Source organism: Marmota flaviventris, chromosome 15, assembly GCF_047511675.1.
Source record: "Marmota flaviventris isolate mMarFla1 chromosome 15, mMarFla1.hap1, whole genome shotgun sequence".
Taxonomy (NCBI): Eukaryota; Metazoa; Chordata; class Mammalia; order Rodentia; family Sciuridae; genus Marmota; species Marmota flaviventris.
Window position 1 is genome coordinate 9,134,221 of NC_092512.1, and position 18,808 is coordinate 9,153,028.

General features: G+C 52.0%; 1 protein-coding gene across 1 annotated transcript in view; it reads right to left on the bottom strand.

Annotated features, from left to right (window-relative positions):
• Positions 1–18,808, bottom strand: part of Tg (thyroglobulin) — a 213,923-nt gene that overhangs the window by 96,359 nt on the left and 98,756 nt on the right. Inside the window, exons 36-39 of the mRNA XM_027950368.3 lie at positions 7,588–7,722; positions 6,029–6,193; positions 1,967–2,189; positions 532–625 (exon numbers count right to left, since the gene is read on the bottom strand). Of these exons, the coding sequence (XP_027806169.2) occupies positions 532–625; positions 1,967–2,189; positions 6,029–6,193; positions 7,588–7,722 (617 nt within the window). The remainder of the gene's footprint in view (positions 1–531; positions 626–1,966; positions 2,190–6,028; positions 6,194–7,587; positions 7,723–18,808) is intronic.

Genomic DNA, 18,808 nt, shown 5'->3' on the forward strand with positions numbered 1-18,808 from the left:
CCCTTTTAAAGTGGCCTGAGTGACTCTCATTGGTTACCATATCAGTCAGAGAGGACAATAGGGTTGCTGTCAGGCCCTGCTGGTGGTGTGGGGCAAGGGACAGGGCGGGCTGCTGCTCAGCCTTGCAAACCCAGCAGCCAGAAGACTGACCACTGCTCCAGGGCTATCACCTGGGACACTGCTCACCCCATCAGAGTCAAGGCTCCTCCCTCAAGGCCAGGATGGGGCTGTGAAAACAGCCCGAGACAGAAACAGCACACTGTCATTGACGACAAGCTTCCCTGAGCAAAGGACCACTGGGTTTGGAATCAGGAGGTGGCCCCATGCCCACTCTGTCAGGTGCTGTGTCCTTAAGTCATTTAGCCTTTCTCAGCCTCAGTCTCTGCATCTTTAAAATGGGAGAAATATTCTATCTATATTTGATCAATCACTTTATCTCTACTTATCCTCCTGGAAGAGGGAGGTGAGCCACAGGGCCAGGATTTCTTTTGGGACAGTTCTGGGGCCAGCATGCCAGCCCTTGGAGCTCACCATGTTCTCAGGGACAAACATGTTGAGATATAAGCAGTCTTCACTGACTCCAGGAGGGGTGGGTGTCCGGATGCCCGGCTGCCAGCAGCTGGCTCTGCAGAAACACACTGGTAACTCCCAGGACGAAAGACCAAGCAGGAATGCCCCATCCCCCTCCCACCCACCATCCAGGCCAGAGCCCACTGCCCCGTCTCAAAGACCTGGCATCCCACCCACTCTGTGGCAACAACACTGTGAGATGGAGTGGTCTGGGAGGAGGTGTCTGACCTGCTTTCCACACCAATACACTGAGTAGGGGGCCAGTTCAAATATCTCTTAAGAACACATCCTGGACCAGGCCTAATGGCAGCACAGGCAAATCTACCCAAGTGGTCACTTGACTTAGCCCCTAAGCCTCACTGGCCCTGGGTTACAGTGACCTGAGCTCTCCAATCACTCTCTGTTCAAGACTCCTGAACCTCCTTGGCCTCATCTGCCTGCAGGCGTGTCCAAGCCAACAAGGTGCTCTAATCAGTGTCTGTCCCCAGGAGTGCAGCAGAACCAAACCAGGCTATTGTGCACCCTGCTGCCTCTGTCCCACTGTAGGCCTTTATCTCTCTTCTGGGAGCACTTCGGGAACTGACAGCCCATCCCTCTATCTGTCCACAAGCCTGGGAACCTGCTTAGCTGGCTGCCAAGCCAGGAGTGGACATGGAGGATGCAGCGGACTGGGGACAGAGCCTTTTGAGGCCTGCTGGACGGAAAGTGCAGATGAGGGGTGGAGGACCAGAGTGGGTGCTTCTTCACAGGTGTGCTGAATGTGCTTTAACTAGGAAAGTGTCATAAAATTATCCTTCAGAATGTATTAAAAATAAAAAATTTCAATGAGACGAAAGAATAGGTTATAAGTACTTTTGAAAAACAAAACAACAAAAAAAGAAAGCATCCTGTAATTTTGTCTCATTTGGGAGTTGGGGTCTGAGCTTTCTTAATTTTTTTCCCACTAACTCATTTACATTTCCTACAATGCTGCATTTCCAGTCCCATTAAAGTTAGATGTCACTGGGGACAGGGTAAGTTTGGCCAGTGCAAAACATGCGCAAAATGACACATGTATCCCACCTCAAGGTGTGGCCCATGGGAACCTCCCCCATAGTTGTCTCCAATGCTGCACTTTCCTCTCTAGATGCAACTCCCCAGGTGGCCTGGGAAAACTCCCACTGAAGAGGGCAGACCTCCAGACTAGGCCCTGAATCACCAGGTGGAGCCGAGCACCCAGGCCCCTGGCACCCATCGACTGATAAACTTTACATGAGTAACACAGTGTTGATCCACTCATACTTGGAGCACACCTGTTACTGCATTTAATGTCACCTTAACCAATACATCTCCCCCACCCACACCCTGCTCAAACCAGAATGTACCAGTCACCCAAATCTTGCCACTCAACCCATACCTCGGTTTGGTGGCATCCCAGGAGCCTGTCCAGTTTGAGGGCTCTGGTGCCCGGAAGCGTCTCTCTGCCAGGGGTGGTGTGGCATACGGAACTCCAAGGAACTGGTTCACTTGCTTCCATGCAGAGCCCACCTGGAAGGCCTGGGACCTGCCCAGCAGCCGGCCATGGGTGGCAAGGGACATAGAGGGCACAGATGCTTCCTCAAAGCGCAGCAGAGGGACACCTAGAGAGAGGGGAGAGGGGACAGGAGGTAGCAGTGAGTGGTCTGGTCCCAGGAATTCTGAATGTGCTTTATGCAAAAGAAAAACTATCACTGCTTCTTGTGCCTCAGAAAATGTCAGTAGTTTATTCAGAGCTTCGGTATAGCCAATCAGCGTTCAGCGTCAACAACAGCTGTAAATAATTGCAGAGACTTCTGGTCCTTACTAGGAACCAAGCACGTGCAGAGCACAGCACTGATTTGTCTTTTCTGGATTTTCTCCTGGGTTCTTCCCAAAGCTGAGGCCCTTGGGAGGCCAATGCTGACCCAGGCCCAGGTCCTTAGTCTGCCCTTGGGGCCTCTACAAGGAATGCCAGGGCACTCAGGGGGCAGTGCCCAGTCGTCAGGACACCTAGTGGGGCCCACTACCCAACACGCCAGTGATTGCTGCGGTGAACTGTACATGCCGTCCACACTACGAGGGATGAGTGAGAAGCACAGTTTCTCTGTCATTTCAGCTCATTTTCTTCCCAATAAGTGAGTTTTCAGCAAATTTATGAAAATAAAAAGGGTTTTCAAAAGACACAAAGTTGAGCACTGCCAAGGAGGGCCTGCGGCCATAGGTACCTTTCCATGGTGGAGAGACGGGCTGGGGCTGTAGGGGGGCCCACACCTTCCAGGCCCTCCCTCCTGTTCCCCTGTCCATAGGTCAAGGCTGCCGCCACCAGCCACCTCTGCTCAGTGCACCTCCGTCCTGTCCACCCACCATGATGCTAATCGCCAGCTGTGGTTATCAGCTTCCTCTGTCTCCCTATCTTATTTCCTCAACCACATTTTCTTTCGTTCATTCACAGATTCAATAAACTTTTGTGGGACCTGGGCTCAGTGCCAAGTGCTGCTTTCTGGGACTTAAGACAGGCCCATGTCTGATTACCCATGAGACGTAGGGCCTCGCACAAAGGAGCTGATAAACACTGGTGAGGAGACACTTATGTGGGGGACAGAAGTCTCTTATTCAACCTAACGAGTAGGCTTGGTCAGCTCAACTCCACTCTCAGCTAATTGACAGGCAGAGGCTCTCTGCTGCTCCACAGCTCCCTCTAAAATACATATCTGTCACGGTGATAATGAACAGAAAAGTGGGGCGAGGGGGCAGACAGGCAGGCAGGCAAGGGGCACAAGTCTATCCATCCCAGAGCGCCTTGTAATCAGCTGTCCTAGGGGACATTTGTCCATGTCTGGAGACATGTTTCGTTGTCACAGGGTAGGGGAGAGATGTTACTGGCATGGATGGACAGCCCATCCCCAACAAAGAATGCTCCATTTCCAAATGTCAGTGGGTTCTCAGGTTGAGGAACCTGGTACTCTGTCTCTTCAGGACCTCAGGACACTGAGGGGCAGCACAGCAAGGCAGAACCCCACATGGTCTGGGGAGTGGAGCACACCTGTCTTCACACCACAGGAATATTACTTGTTGGGAAAACTTGGCAATCTTTCTGAGCCTCGAGTTCCCCTCCTCTGAAGTAGGTATGGCGGCAGCCTCTGCAACGCAATGGTGCTAAGAATAAATGATGACACCAGTGATGTTCCATTCTGGAGCCTGGCAAACAGCAGGCGCTCAACATGTAGATGGATGGATGCATGGACCCATGAGTTTATGGATGAATTCATGGGTGCCTGGATGCAGGGGTTTCTGGATGCATGGATACATGGATGGGTTTATGGGTGGATGGTTGGGTGAATAAGCAGAAGGAATAAAGGAAGGGTAGAGTTAGGGAGGGAGGGAAGGAGCAGAGACAGCAAGGAGAAGAAGAGAGACAGAAGAATAGTGAATGTAGGCTCTGAGGGCAAGAAAGGCCTGACCCAGCTCCCGACTTGTGTGCACGGGCATGGCTGGGGTTGGTTCACAAGGGCAAGCTCTGGCCTTGCGTCAGCCTGTGATGCTGGCAGGCCCCCCCTGCGGCCCCAGCCTGTCTCTCCACTATGGAGAGGTACCAATGGCCACAGGCCTATTTCTGTTTTTGAATCTGGCCTCAATCACAAGTCAGCCCCCCCCCAGTTCCTTCTCACAGGTTTTCCTGTTACAGCTGTAAAATCAGAGGGTCCCAGGTGAGCCCTCAGGATGTAGTGCTAATGCAGAGGAGATTCCTTTTGCTATGCAGGAAATAGCTACAGTTCTTGAACATGGCCCCATCCTAAGTCGGGAGGAAAGCCAGAAAAATACAAAAATACAAAGGCTAAAGCTTGTCAAGGGAATGCGCTGCTTTCCTGTCGACAGAGGTATTTGATCCACCCTTTGAGGCTGCCCAGTGAAATCAAAATTGGGGAAAATGTTAGAGGTGCAGCTCCCTCTTTTGAACACTTTTGCAGAACAGGAGGATTCTTTCCAAAATACCCACATACTTAGGACACGTGACTGGCGGGGTTAGGATAATCCCATGTGTCAGCGAAGGCGCATATGTGTGTGCTGCTGCCTTAGGAAGTAAGCATTTCATGTGGAATTTTAGTCACGCTAAATTAATAGAGAAGCAGTCTAATTGTTTTCTGTAGAACTCAGACCTCAAGGTTAAGGCATTTCTCAGCAGAACCACCACACACATCAGCTACACTGTTGGTGAAATCTATTAAAATCTATCCAGTTTGACTGTCCATATAAATATAAATGAATGTCCAGAGAGATGGAAGATAAGACTGAGGGGTTAAGATCTCCCCAGGTCTAGAATATACCCTTTGTTCAGAAGGCTGAGTAGAGGAGGGTCAGGAGAGGAGGATGTCCTAGCACCCAGATAGCAGTGAAGGATGTCAGTGCTCAAGGGCAGAGGTTGGGCCAAACACAACTGCTCCCTGGCTTTGTCAATAAAGTTTTATTGGAACCCAGTTGTGTCCGTGACTTTGACATACTGTTTCTTACTGCTTTCGTGCTACGGAGGCAGTTAAATAGTTGTCAAAAAAAGGTATAGCAATGGAGTCTAACAGATTTACTACCTGGTCTTTCAGAGAAAAAATGTGAGACCCCTGCTCAGGAGATGATGGCAAATGTGGGCTGCAGTCAGTGGTCATGTTTTCTCCAATAAACATGTCGTGGGGAGGACTGCCCCCCAGCTCCCTGTTTCCTGGGCAACAGCTGCTGTGGGATTTCCTCAGAGATGGAGTTGCAAGCTGCTCTTCCCTGGCCTCATCCCGGCCTCCCCAGCACCGGCTCCTCATCTATAATCACATGGAGCTGTGTGCTGTTTTGTTTGGTGGCATTTGGGATGGACCCAGAGCCTCGCACATCTAGAGCACTCTGCCTCTGAGCCCCACCCGGCCCTGAGTGGTCTTACACTCAGCTCATCTGGGGATAGCTTCCTTCTCCCCGGTGTTTATGACATGGCATGTGGGCCATGTGGGTCTGTAGGAGTTCTGGCTCCAAGCCGCTGCCCTGGCATCCCTAGCTGAGAAAGATCAGAGAAATAACATCTTCCTGGACAATTGTCTCCTGATGGCTAAGATGGGGGAAAAACCCACATCCTGCTACCCGCAGGATTCGTTTAAGCACCAAAGGAGACGAGCGAGGCATGTGAAAGAGCTCATTAAACAACAAGACAGAAATAAAAAATGGCTTATTTAATTATTATACTAAAAAATCCAAAGGCAAAAATGGCTTCTATACTCAAAAAAGTAAATGAATGAAAGTGATGAGAAGCTAAGTGTTCTCCCTCCCCCTCTCCCTCCCTCCTTCCTCCCAGATGAGCACCCCCCCCCCAGAGTAACTTTGGCCAACTTTCCCTTAAACTTCACAAAGCCAGTGCCACCAATTCACCATGTGACTTCCTAGCTCTACGGGTTCCCGGGAATGGCTGCAAAGCCCAAGGGAGGCTCACCAGGCTTCCGGTAGATGTGGGTGGCCTCCTCACGGAGCAGAAGGCGGCAGCTCTGGCCCTGCAGGCTGTGTGTGCAGCTGTGGGTGTCAGGGTAGAACACGCACCTGACGGCCCCAGCACGGGCCTGGAGAGTGGTGACCAGGCAGGCCTGGTGACGGGAACATTCTGCAGAGAAAGAGTGAGGCTTGGGCTAGGAGTGTGATTTTGCTGGTGCAACCAGGCATGGCCGTGGGCACACTGAATCCGTCCATCCCTCCTTCCATCTAATCATGTACCAGCAGCTGTGCGTAAGGCCTCCTCTGTCCACTGTCCATCCACCCACCCACCCTGAACCTCCCTTCCACTACCGACCCACCCCTATTCACCACGCAATCATTCTTTCCTTGAGCACCCCCTGCAAACCCCAGGCATTTGTTGGAGAAGGCGGGGATGAGATGGTGCTGGGAACCCCCATCGACCTTCCAGTATGGTAGGTCATCTATTGTTCACCTAGGTCACAAAGGGCTCTTGTCATTTCTTTGCTTAGCACACTTCTCTGGCTCCTTGTGGGCTTCGGGATGGAATCCTAATATACAGGGCTCTTCCTGGTCCAGCCCTTGCCTTCCTCTTCCTCCTTGTCTCTCTCTGTCCCCTCTAAATGCTTCCACACCCTGTAACATACTTGCCACACGCCAGCAGGGACTGTCCTTCACCATGCAAGCCAGCTATTATACTAGACAATTGAAACTACTCCGTGGCACTCAGTATTAAAAACAACTCTGAAATAGTGCTGCTTCATTTGATTAGGCAATCAATGCATGTCCTATGGGCCCCATTCAGAGCCCAGTTTCTGAATGGCACCAACCAGAATTGGGCAGTACACCACTGGTACATCTGTGCATGGTGGCCTGGTCTGTAAGATAAATTTGGCCTTGTGCATACTGTTCTCTAACCTTGTAGGGGAGATTCACAAAATTTGTGGAATCTCAGAAGGGTTCAGAATCTTGGAGGGGAATAAATGGTATCCAACTTCAGCCACTTTTAGAAGCTAAAAGTCTTTGAGGAACATTCTGAACAGGTCACCCAGTTTTTGTTTGAATACCAGGGATGACTAGAAACTCTTTAAAGGAATTATGCATCTGTGAATAATTTTGTCTACTAGAAAGTCCTCTAAATTGCATTGAAAAATATATCTTGAAATTTAAGTTTTACCCGTAGGTCTTCGATTGGCCCCATGAGCCTGGCCAGAGCACCTGTCCTCAGGGCCTACCTACTGTCTGCAGAGCGTCATGGCACCCACGCTTGGAGTCTGCCTCCGACTAGCCCCCAGATGCTCCAGACCTTCCTCCACCCTGGAGCAAGGGCTCTCTTGTGCTGCTGGGCAGATCCTCTTACAGACCCAAGGCACGGACTACACTGTGGGGGACGCAGAGACTGCCCAGCTCTCCTCCTCCCTGTCAGGTCTTCCCTGCCCAGTGCTCCCCATCTCCTGAAGCCTCACTCGTGTTTCTGACACCAGAGTCTTGAGCAGCACCTGGGCAGGTCCCGCCCAGGCCCACAGGGGGACAGACTCTCCTTACCCAACAAACAGAAGTCTCGGGCAGCTGCAAAGTCACTGGTGGCAGCAGTGCTGATGTGGGCGACATCAAAGTCCCGGATGGATGGGTCCAGAGCTACTGAAGAGAGGGCCAGGGACTGCCACGAGTCCAGTGTGACTAGAAGAGAAAGCAAGCAACAGCTGCCACTGGTGCATGTGGAGAGAGTGGAGGGTGGCCCAGTGTCCCCAGAGGTGGCCCAAGGGGCCTCTCCACAGGACCACCATTCCCATGTCACCTATGCCTTAATCCAATTCTGTGTTCTACAACGAGTTGTTTTTTTTTTTTTTTTCACCTATGAGCCAAGCTTTGTGTTCAACTCTAGGGACACAAACTTAAAACCGAGACTAACAAACAGAAGCACAGCCGTTTCCATGAGCAGTTCACAGGGAGTGGGAGAGACGAGGAGAAGACAGGAGCCTCTGACGCAGTGGCAGGTGCAACAGCAGGGTGACCCGGGGCCAAGGTCAGAGCAGACTCGTGGGTTTGTCGTGAGACACTGTGTAGGGTCCCCACAGACCCCACCTCACTTTACCCTCCCCAATCCTGTGGCTGAGGGGATCCTGCTGGGTGCTGCCCAGGGCTCCCTTCAAGAACTGAGTGCTGCCTACTCTCACTTGCTGGGCAGTTGGTTGACTCTCCACTAGTCCTCTTCCAGGAACTGGCCTTGATCCAAGAGAGTGGCTCCCTAGACCAGGAACAGTCTGCATCCCAAACTAGTCCATGTATGTAGACCAAGGCTGAACCCCTGGGCCCAACGGGGGGACACTACAGACCAAGGCTGAACCCCTGGGCCCAAAGCGGGGGGACGCTATAGACCAAGGCTGAACCCCTGGGCCCAATGGAGAATGCTGAAGACCTCTCCTGCCTTGCAGGGGCTCTTCCTGTGCCCTCACTCTCAACAGCCGGTGATCCCGGGGCTCTGTGTGCCATGCCCGCTGCATGCCAACTCCTTCTCATCTCAAGTGTCTCCTGGAAACCCGCTAAGGCAGCCTTCTTTAGCCATGAGGGAATTAGGCAAGAAACACTACAAGGCCTGCCCAGGGCGCAGTGCTCCTGAACAGCAAGAGGGGCGCCCTCTTCACAGCCTGAGCACTTCGACTGCTGTCCCATGGTGCTCCTGAGCCATGCACACGGCACAGGGAGGATACACAGGGGCAGCACCCAGAACACTGCTTGGGCAGAGGCCAAGAGGTCTGTGGAGTTCATCTCATTTGGGGGCAAAAGTCAAGGCCAGAGCCAGACGGTGTGTCCCTACAAGCAGGGCTAGTCCTGAGCAGTGGTGAAGGCTCCACTCTGAGGAAGGGCTGGCGTCTAGCATGTATTATACTGTCCACAATCGCAGTGAAGAGGCCAGACGGCTGGCTCCCAGCAGGGGCTTCCATGGGTGGTCAGGAGTGCTGGTTCTAGAACACTCCAGAGAAGGGCTCAGTGAGGACACTGAAACTCAGTGGAGAATCTCTCCTTCTCTCCTCCCCTCACTCCTTCCTCCCCTTCTTCCTCTCTCCATCCCTTTCTTCCTTTGCTCTCTTTTTCAGAAGACCACAGTAGCTTATCCTTCTAATAAACATTGCTAAACGTAAGCCTCAGGCTACGGAACACTATCGCCCTCTTAGTACAGCCCTTCACAGTTTACATATCGTGTCTCCTTTGCCACTTGTGGCCTCACGGCACCCTGGGCATGGAGTAGAGGCAGGGCCCTAATGCCTCCTCGTCGCATGGAGAGGTTGTGTGAGTTTATCAAGGACCAGGAGCTGGAAAGTGGCCACGCCAGGTGGAAAGAGGCCTCCCCACTGAGGCCAGTGCTCCTTCTACCCCTCTGAGCTCCCTGTCCTGGAGCACCCTTTCCAGAATCCTGTCCCAGGCATGAAAGGTTCTTGGCCTTTAACCGAACCAGGCTCTCAGCTCTATGGGGAGCTGTAATTTCCAGCTCAAACCTGTTGTTAACGACCAGCACTGGGGTGGGGGACACTAAAGTTAGAATGCTAAGTAAAGCAGCAAAACCACCCAGCCCACCTGTCTGTCACTCAGGCTGCTCTGGTGGGTTTCCCAGACAGCGGCCGCAAATAGGCGCATAAAATTCTCACAGCTCTGAAAGCTGGAAGGTTGGAGTCAAGGTGCTGGTATGGTTGGGTTCTTGATCCCTCATCTTGGTTGGCAGACAGCTGCTTTTTAGTTATAACCTCATAGGGCAGGGAGCAGATGGGGAGCAAATTTCTCTTGTGTTCCTTTTTAGAAAGGCACTGAGGCCATGGGGAGCGCTCCACTATTGTGAGCCCATCCCCTAGAAAGGTGCTCCCTGATGCCATCCCACGGGGGGTACAGTTTCAACTGGGGGCACTGCATACAGTCCTGCACATGCCACCTTTCTTTTTCTTCTTTCTTTTTTGCAATAAATAAACTTCATCCAGAGAAGTTGCCAAATGACAGAAGCAGACCTCTCGTGGGCTGCGCAAGAGGCAGGTGAAGCCCCCACCCGGTCCTGCAGCCATGGGCACCCTTGTATCTGGAGCCATCTCTCCGCACTGCGGCCTGGCTGAACTGCAAGGGGCCCTGGGCCTCCTCCTCCTTGGCCTCCTCCACATGCTGCTATTTTCCTGGTCAGTACAAGTGGCATTTTTGCAGCATGATCCCACTGAGTTGCCTATTTTCAGATGGTGAGGACACTGTAATTTGAGAGAAGAGTTATGAGGGGGTTTTGGGATCAAAGTTGACAATTAGGGCCCTAAAATGGAAGCTCTGACCACACTCCATGTTTAGGTTGCTGCCTGGAAGAGAGCACTGTGATTGAAGACTGAATGTCATCTGCCCAGTGAAAGCCAGCCCACATGTCACTATTCCAGGTCCCAAGAAATTCCCTAGCACGCCTCCCTCCTGCCCCTGCCCCAGCCTGCAGCAGCCCTAGGTTGAGCCCTTGCTGTGTTTGAACTCCAGCATTTGGGAGTCCACAGGCCTCTCTTGACCATTCCAAGAATGAGTTTTCTGTGTGTATAAAAGCATTGCATGTATGCAAGCTGGGGGTCTTGGCAGCATTTCACGTCATCTACCATTTATCAGGAGACCCACCACACTATTGCCAACTCCAGCCTCAGGCAATCCTCCACCTCAGCCTCCCGAGTGGTCAGAACTACAGGCTGCGTCTCAGCACTTGGGTTAACAGCAAAGCTTTGAAGCCCTTCAGGCAGAAAACGCCCTTCTGGCCCAGCCATTCATGGCCCACAATTCAGGCCATGCTACTGGCCATGATTTGCAAACAGGAAATCAGAACTTCCAATAAAACACCATTCACTTAGCCATTTGGGGTGCCAGTATTGAGGAGCCAATTACTGGCAGCACTAGTTAAGGCTGAGCCCCAGCTCGCAGGCTCAGGACGCAGAGTCTACCATGATGCCCACTCCTCCAGATGAAGAAGTAGCATGTCCCAGCTCAACCAAGGGGTGGTCGGCTGAAAAGCAGGATTCAGATTTAATTGATTTGTCTACATCTGGGTTTCATTTTTCTTTCTAAAAATAGCTTATAGATTGCAATGTCATTTTCCCTCCCTCCCTCCCTCCCTTCCTCCCTCCCTCCCTCTCTCCCTTCCTTCCTTCCTTCTCCGACATCAAGTAAAGGAAGAAATGTCTGATTTTTAAGTAAACTCCACCCACAAAACATGTGCTCTTCAGCACCCAGCACTGGCCCTGAAACTGGGGAAGCATCAGGGACTGCTAAAGGGCTGCTCTGTGCCCAGCAGGCGGGCTGAGGTCAATAGCAAAGCTTTTTGTACTTTCTATTTTTGTTTTTTAAAGACACAGGATTGCCAGGCTGTTCTCAAACTCCCAGGCTCCAGCGATTCACCTGCCTCAGCCTCCCGAGTGGCTGGGACTACAGTCTGTATGAGAGCACTTGGTTTACCAGGAAAGTTGTGAAGCCATTCAGGCAGGATGAGCCTTTCAGGCCCCAACAAATCTCCATGTCCCCAAGGGGTAAGTGAAACAGAACAGACTCCATGAGGCTTGGGCCTCTCTGGCCACAAGGGTCACTACACATTCCCTGGAAGGCAGAGCCAGCAAGGTCCAGCCTTTCACTGGGCAGGTCCAACCACGCCCACTCACACATCCTGCTTTCTACCAGAGACCCTCTTTCAACCAAGAACCTCATGGAAGTCGTACTGAGCTATTTCTGCCCTAGTTAGCACTTAGAAAAAACAGATTTTCCTTCAATAATAGAAAGGGGGGGAAAGGCACCCTTGTTAATTTTGTGATCAGGAAAAGGTGAAAACAGGACACTGTCCGCCGGCTTGCATTTCTCCAGAGAGCAACTCCTGACATATGCAGTGGCTCTGGCCTTACTAGCAGGTTCCTCCCTAGAAGAATACTCAGGCCCGTACCCCTCCCCTCGCCTCCTTCTGAGCTCTGAGAGTTGGGCCTTCACCTGTCAGTCAGTCCCCAATCCAGCCCCACCCCAGCCCTCCGGTATTCTCATTCTGTCCTCTGCCCTGACATCCTCTTACTCTTTGCATAAAACATATCCAGAGTTCCTCCGGCATAAAAACAAGACTTTAACCCAGGGTCATTTTACTTAGGGATTGGGTTCCAGGTGACCCATTTCTCTGAAAATATAGGTGACATCTGGGATGCATTGAGGGGAACACAGCTTTTAATACACTGCCATGGGTGGCTCGTGGCCTACACATGGTGATCAAACAACATTCTACAATTTCTTTTAGCTATCGATTTTGTTCTCGATTTCTCTTCAGGGCCAAGATTCTTGGGGAAAGTCTGCAGCTCCCACTTCCTCAAAATGTGACTCCAATTCAGTTTCTCCTTCATCATCCTCCAAATCTGCAGAGGGCTGCTTATGACTAACCCATCTTCCTTGCAGTTCCTGCCTTGCCTCTTTGCCGGGTTTCTGTGACGCCATAGGCCACTGGTACTCCTCTCATTCCCCTGGCTTCCCCTCCTCTGCTGGTCCCTTAAATACTGCTATTCCTTGGGGCTCTGGCCTTGGCTTTACTATTTACCTCAGACAACTTCTCCATGGGTGATCTCACTAGCTCCATGAGTCAAACACCAGTGTCAAACACAGCCAGGCCAGGCCCTGTGGCCAAGCTCCTCGAGTATCTCCTCAGTGCTTACTGGACACCCCACACAGCTGCTCTGCAGGCACCCCAAATGAGCATGTTGAAGGCTGGACTCTTAGTCTTACTTTCATGCTCAGAAGAAATATCCTGTCAAGTCTCAATTTCAGATTCTCCCTGAGGTAAACATGTCCCATGGGAGTTTCTACCAAAATAAAACCCTAGTGCGTGTGTTAGTCAGCTTTTCATTGCGGTGTCCAAAAGACCTAACAGGAATGGAGAAGGAACGGTTTATTTTGGCTTAGGTTTCTGGGGTCAGTCCACGGTCAGCTCTGGCCCCAGTCCATGGCTCTGGGCCTGAGGTGAGGCCCAGCATCATGGTAAAAGGGTGCAGTGGAGGAAGCAGGTCAGAACACGGCAGTCAGGAAGCAGAGACAGAGTGGCGGGGGCAGGGAAGAAGTGTCCTTCCAGGGCACGCCCCAGTGGCCCTCCTCCTCCAGCCACGCTCCACCTGCCTACAGTTACCACCCAGTTAGTCCATTCGAACTAGATGGACTGCATAGGTCACAGCTCTCACCACCCAGTCACTTCCCCTCCAAGCACTCCTGCATTACAGGAGCTTATGGACACCCCACATCCAAACCTAACAGTGCCCAAGAAGCTTCATGCTCTGGGAGCCCCCTCGCCTCCCTCTCCCTCTCCAACATCACCACCATTATTCCACCCGCTGCCCCACATGCTCACAAGGGGCCTGTTGTGACACTGTTGTCTGACCTTTCCACTGCAAGTGTGAACAGCACTGTTCACATACAGAGTAAAACTGGTTTATTTACAGGATCGATCCGCTCAGATCATCTTCAAAACCCAACTCAGAGGCAACCTGTTCTGGAATCCCTCCAAGGCCCCCTGCCCACTCAGATAGTTCTTATCTAAGACCCAAAATGCACCTACCCTCCCACTGCTGGACTTTATCCCTGTGAAATCAGGAGCTCCCTGAGGTCAAGGACTTCTCCTCCAAGACCAACATGACAGCATGTGAAGGAACATCACCAACAGAAGTAGAAACCAGGTGCAGCCAACGTTTATTAAGTCTCCACTATGTGCTAAACAGGACTAAGCATCACTATTTTTCACAAAATGCCCTGATCCATGAATATGTATTGAATGATGTGATTAAAGAAGTTCTTTAATTAATAAAGGAGGAGTGGGAAGCTAATTATTTTCCCATCTCTATAAAGATTAATACTACTGTTATTTGCATACCACAGACCTTGGTAATTATTGCATAAATTAATTAGCTGATGAAGAAGTCACATGGGAAACAGGCCTGTTGATTTTGAATGTGTCACTTTCATGTGGCATATTGCAATTTATAAAACACTTTCACTTACATAGAGGATTCATGACTCTTCAATGCATGTTTGATGATTCTGCTGTCCTGCAGGGGACAGGACTGTGGCTTGGAGGTGCCTCACAACGTGGCTGAGATCTCAGGGACTTGACCAACTGCCCTTCCCAGTCCTCACTCTGCTGCAGCACCTCCTTCTGCCTGTGATTTGGCCACAGTCTCGCGAGCCTTTTCTTTTCAGTGGCCTGCCCATTGTAGGCAGAAGTTTCCAGAGACATCTGCAGTGGCCCTCATCTGTCAGGGTTATGAGCTTGTGGGTGAGTCACCAACTTCAATGCTGCCAACCTCAAAGGCAGTTCTAGGGAAAGTTGTAACTGAGAGAAAACCATACACACGAAGCCAGACTTGGATCTATGCCTATTCTGGCAATTTGTGGAATACACTAAGTCCCTCAAGAAATGCCTAGTGGCATTCATACACTCAGATGGAATCTGATTTTTCTTTAAGAAATTTGGCTTCTTTCATGGGACTCTCCCAACAGTCCCCCAGAAGGCTACCTGGAGGTGTCACAAGAACTAGGGTTCCCATGAGCATCTTAATTCCTCTTCTTGGGGTCACATTGTGTGATCCTGGGGAACTGGGCAAACTGCAGAAATTCTGACTCAAGGGCATGTGGAGAGCCAACTCAATCTGCACAAACACCTGAGCCTCACCTGGCTGCCCAGAGCATCAGGTGGCTCATGCAGCTGGCTCGAACCCACAGCCTGCTTGAGGCTGCGCCTTCACACTCTGTGCCAAGTACGTCCCCAGTCACTGTGTCATAGAAGCAGCATTTCACATACATGGCTCCACCCAAATCTCAGCCAGGGATCGGGGTCACGTTAAAGGAACTGGGGCTCAGAGCAGTGAGGTAACTCCCTAGGTCACACAAAGCAAGACTAGAAACAGAATTGAACTGACATCAGCCACTGCCAAAGTCTCCACACCCCTTGCTTCTGCTCCTGCCCAGCCCCTTCACCTTCCTGTGGGCAAGCTGTCCTGAAGACAAGAGAAAGTCCCACAGCCCAAAGAACAACTGAGTTTATCCACAGATTTATAGAAAACCTCAAGGGAACTCACAGGGTATTTAAGGCAATCCCTCCATGGCAGGGGACCCTTGGATACCTTGGATGTGCCACTGGTGGGTACTCATCACCTCTTCTCACTCCATCACAGAGCACGCCCAGTGCCTTCCCTACCTCCCACAGTGCCAGACACCCCATGCCTCCTGAAACCCTCAGTCCGTCCTCTGGGGCTCCTCTCACCTCCTGCATTTCACACCTGGGGAGAGGAGGTGATGCTTTCTGGGTAAGTCAATTCAGTCCCTCCAAGAGGTCTTGGAACTCAGCAGATTCCTCAGTGGGGAAGGGGAAGCCATGCATTCCCTCAGTCAATATCTACTGACCCCGACTCCCACAGGAGCTGGCAAAACAGCAGTGAGCCAGAGCCAGGTCCCTGCCCTCCTTCCCCTGCAGAGGGTAAGCACTGCACAGTGGACAGACAGGGATTCCACAGCCACAGTGCCTGAGGTCAGGGAGGGCTGGAGGAGCTGCCTTAGAGGAGATGGTCAGAGGGCTCTTCAGGAGGTGACCTGGGCTCCGGCAGAGGAGCAGGGACCTGCTTGTGCTCACTGCCATGGACCCAGCACCTGGTGCCTGATGCAGCAGACATCCCTGAAATGTGTATTAAATGAGTGAGTGGATGGATGAAAGGGAAGGTCGCCATGAGACGAAAGCGTCACTGTGTCCCCAACCCAGTGTCTCCCAGCTGCCTCAAAACCTGTGGAGGGGCGGAGCTCTTGGCTGGGATCAGCCTCCTCACATTTTCCATTTTCCTTAGACCTGCCATAGCTGCCACCCCAGCATGCCAACTGTTTCTGTCCCCTTCTCAGTCTCCAGATGTCAAAGAGGCAGAGAGGAGGTAGGGGCTGCCAGATGTGTGGCATGCCCAGCCCTGCCAAGTCTAGCAATTCCAGTCACCCAGGCAGTGTGGTGCTGTGGCAGAAGCTGCTCTTGGCTGCACTCTCTGGCTGGGGAGTGGAGGTGACACACACAGAGCATGGCAACTGCTAGATGGATGATTCTCCCAGCACTCGCAACGGAAGGGAGAAACGGTGTGCCAGCCAGCCCTGCTTTGCTGGCCTCTGGGAAACGAAACCAATCCCTGGGCAACCAGTGCCATGAAACAGTGGCAGGGTCTGCACAAGGAGCTCCTTCTACAGGATTGACACAGGTGTGTGCGCATATACACATGCAATAGCATGATTGGAAAGGAAATTTAAACCTTTTACAAAATATTCAACCATTTCAGAGTCAGTGCCTGCTCACCTAGACATTTTAGCCCGAGAATGAAAAGAATCAGGATTTATTTTGTGCGGCTTTGCTGTGCCACCTGATGGCTCTGGCAGGTGGGGACCGTGGACCTAGGCTGGTGTAGTAGAGCCTGCACAGTGTTCAAGAGCCCAGTCCACCCTTGCATGTGCTCCAGACTTGACTATAAGAAGCCAGACCACCAGGGAGGAAGCGGGGTGTTCCTCCACACCCCGTCAGGATTCCAGGGCTTTACCACTGTCACCTCTTCAGGGACTGCCTCTGCTCAAGGCCAGCCTTCTCAGGGTGGCCCATATCAATGAGTGACCAACAAGAAGACATAAGTATTTTGATGACATCCCTGCTTTGCCATCCCCTATGGGTCACTGGGGCCTCCACTGAGGTGGCATTGGAGATGGACTTCCTCTGCCCAGGCTAGGTCTCCCTTTGCCCCTCAACCCCTGCTGAGAGAATCCCCTAGAAAATCAACCTACATGCTAAACTCCCTCCCAGGGTCTGACCGCTGGGGACCTAAGCAGTGACGGTCACCGTCCTCAGTGGAGAGACTCTGGGTCTGCATGCAGATTAGGTTTGAATCGCAGCTCTGCCATGAGCTACTTGGGCCCCCCCCAAATCCCAGCTTCCGAATCTGTAAAATGCACCCAGTCATGCCGACTTCAGAGGGCGGGGTGAGGAGTAAGATCTAGACAACTTGGCACGTGGCCTGGTGACTAGGAATTTGGATACATATAATTCCATAGCTCTGCGCCAGCTTGGGAGGATTGTGCTCTCAGCGTCCTCCCCTGTAAAGGGACAGGCTTGGACTGGGGGACTCTCCATCAGATCTGGGATGAGCCCTGCACTTCACTACTGCTCCACATCAGCCCACCATCCCGATGACCCTTCCTGTTTTGTCCCCTCGTTCTCCTTTGACAGAGGCAGTGACAGCCTGGGAAAGCTGGCCCGGGACATACAGTTTCACAGTCCCCAGCTGCGCCAAGGCGTCTATTGCCTCCCCAGGTAGGCGATGTGCATGCTTCCCGCCAGTGCTGACATTTTTTAGGTCCCATGATTCCCGCTCCAGTTTAATGAGAAACACTGGCAGGAAAGACTGAGTGGCTTCCGTCCGCCCCTGGCACAGCCCGATGCACAGGAGGCAGAGTAGGCTGGGTTGGCTCCCTGCCACCCACTGCGTGGGCCCCAAAGGCCATTCCTGCAGCCACTGCCCTTTCCATCTATCCAAATTCAGCCCTTGTCCCTGTCACTGAGCCCCAGGATGTGAGTGGAGAGAGGTGTTGGTAAGTCCCGCAGGGCCACTTTCAAGGGCACTTCTCTCCTATCCTCTCCTGCCTGGCACACCTCAGCTGCAGCCTCTGCCCAGCTCACTGGGCTGGCAGCCCCACTGCAGTTTGGAGCTCAGTATCAAGGTACTGGCCAAGGGGCATCCTGATGTTCCCCAAGTGAGCTGCTAGGAATGTGAACGACACAATGCTAAAATCTCATGTCCTGTTTTCTCTGGATTTTAATCCAAATACTGAGTTTACTACAGTGGCTCCTCTAAGAGAAGTACTAAAATAGTGGGTGGAAGTAGCATGTCACTTGTCCTGGGGTTATGCCCTGGAAGAGCCAGCATGGGCAGGGAGGGCAGGGCCAGGCATCCCAGGGCACCACCCACGTTGGGGAAGACACTCATGTTGACCCCGAGCACTGTCTTTGGAGTCATTGTGGGTATTTTAAGACAAAATGAGCATTTCTTAAGAAGAAAATGATAAGTACACATGTTTAAAAACATACAATTTTGCCTGAAGAAACTAAAATGATACGCCACATGCCACTGTCCCCATTTTCTCAGGACCTCGCCAGACCATCCACAAGTGCATCCTCCTCGCAGCCCAATGGGGAAGCTCTGAATTGCCTGGAAGCTCATTGCTCAACTGCTTAAGGCCTTCAGTGACTCATGGTTCCCCAAGTGCCTTATTTTCTGGCCCCAGATGTGCGTGGGTTCAAATCCCCGTCTGCCCACTCCTGTCCCTGCTGGCCTTGTGATCCAGAACTCTGTATGTCCCTGCACCAAGTTCAGGCACAGCCTCCTCCCAGGACTTCATCCTTTCTCCTTTGGCCGTCTGACAAGCGCACGCCCCTCCTTGAGGGCAGAGCTCACTCAGCCTCACCTGCAGCACTTTCCTGCCTGTCTACAGCTAAGGCAAAGGGGAGTGGGTTTCTCATGCAGCCTGGAGCCACCCAGGGTGCGCAGGACTCACGGCCTTGCAGCGGTTCCTCCTGAGCCTTTCTCCTGACAGGACTGGGAGGTCCTGCCCTGGTGATAAAGACCCCGGCCCAGCATGGTGCCTTTTCTGGAATGAAATGGGAAATACAGAATCCATTCTCAGAAGAGAGGCTGCCATGAGCTAAAGGTGGTCATCCTCCCTCTCACTACCTGTGCCTGTGCAC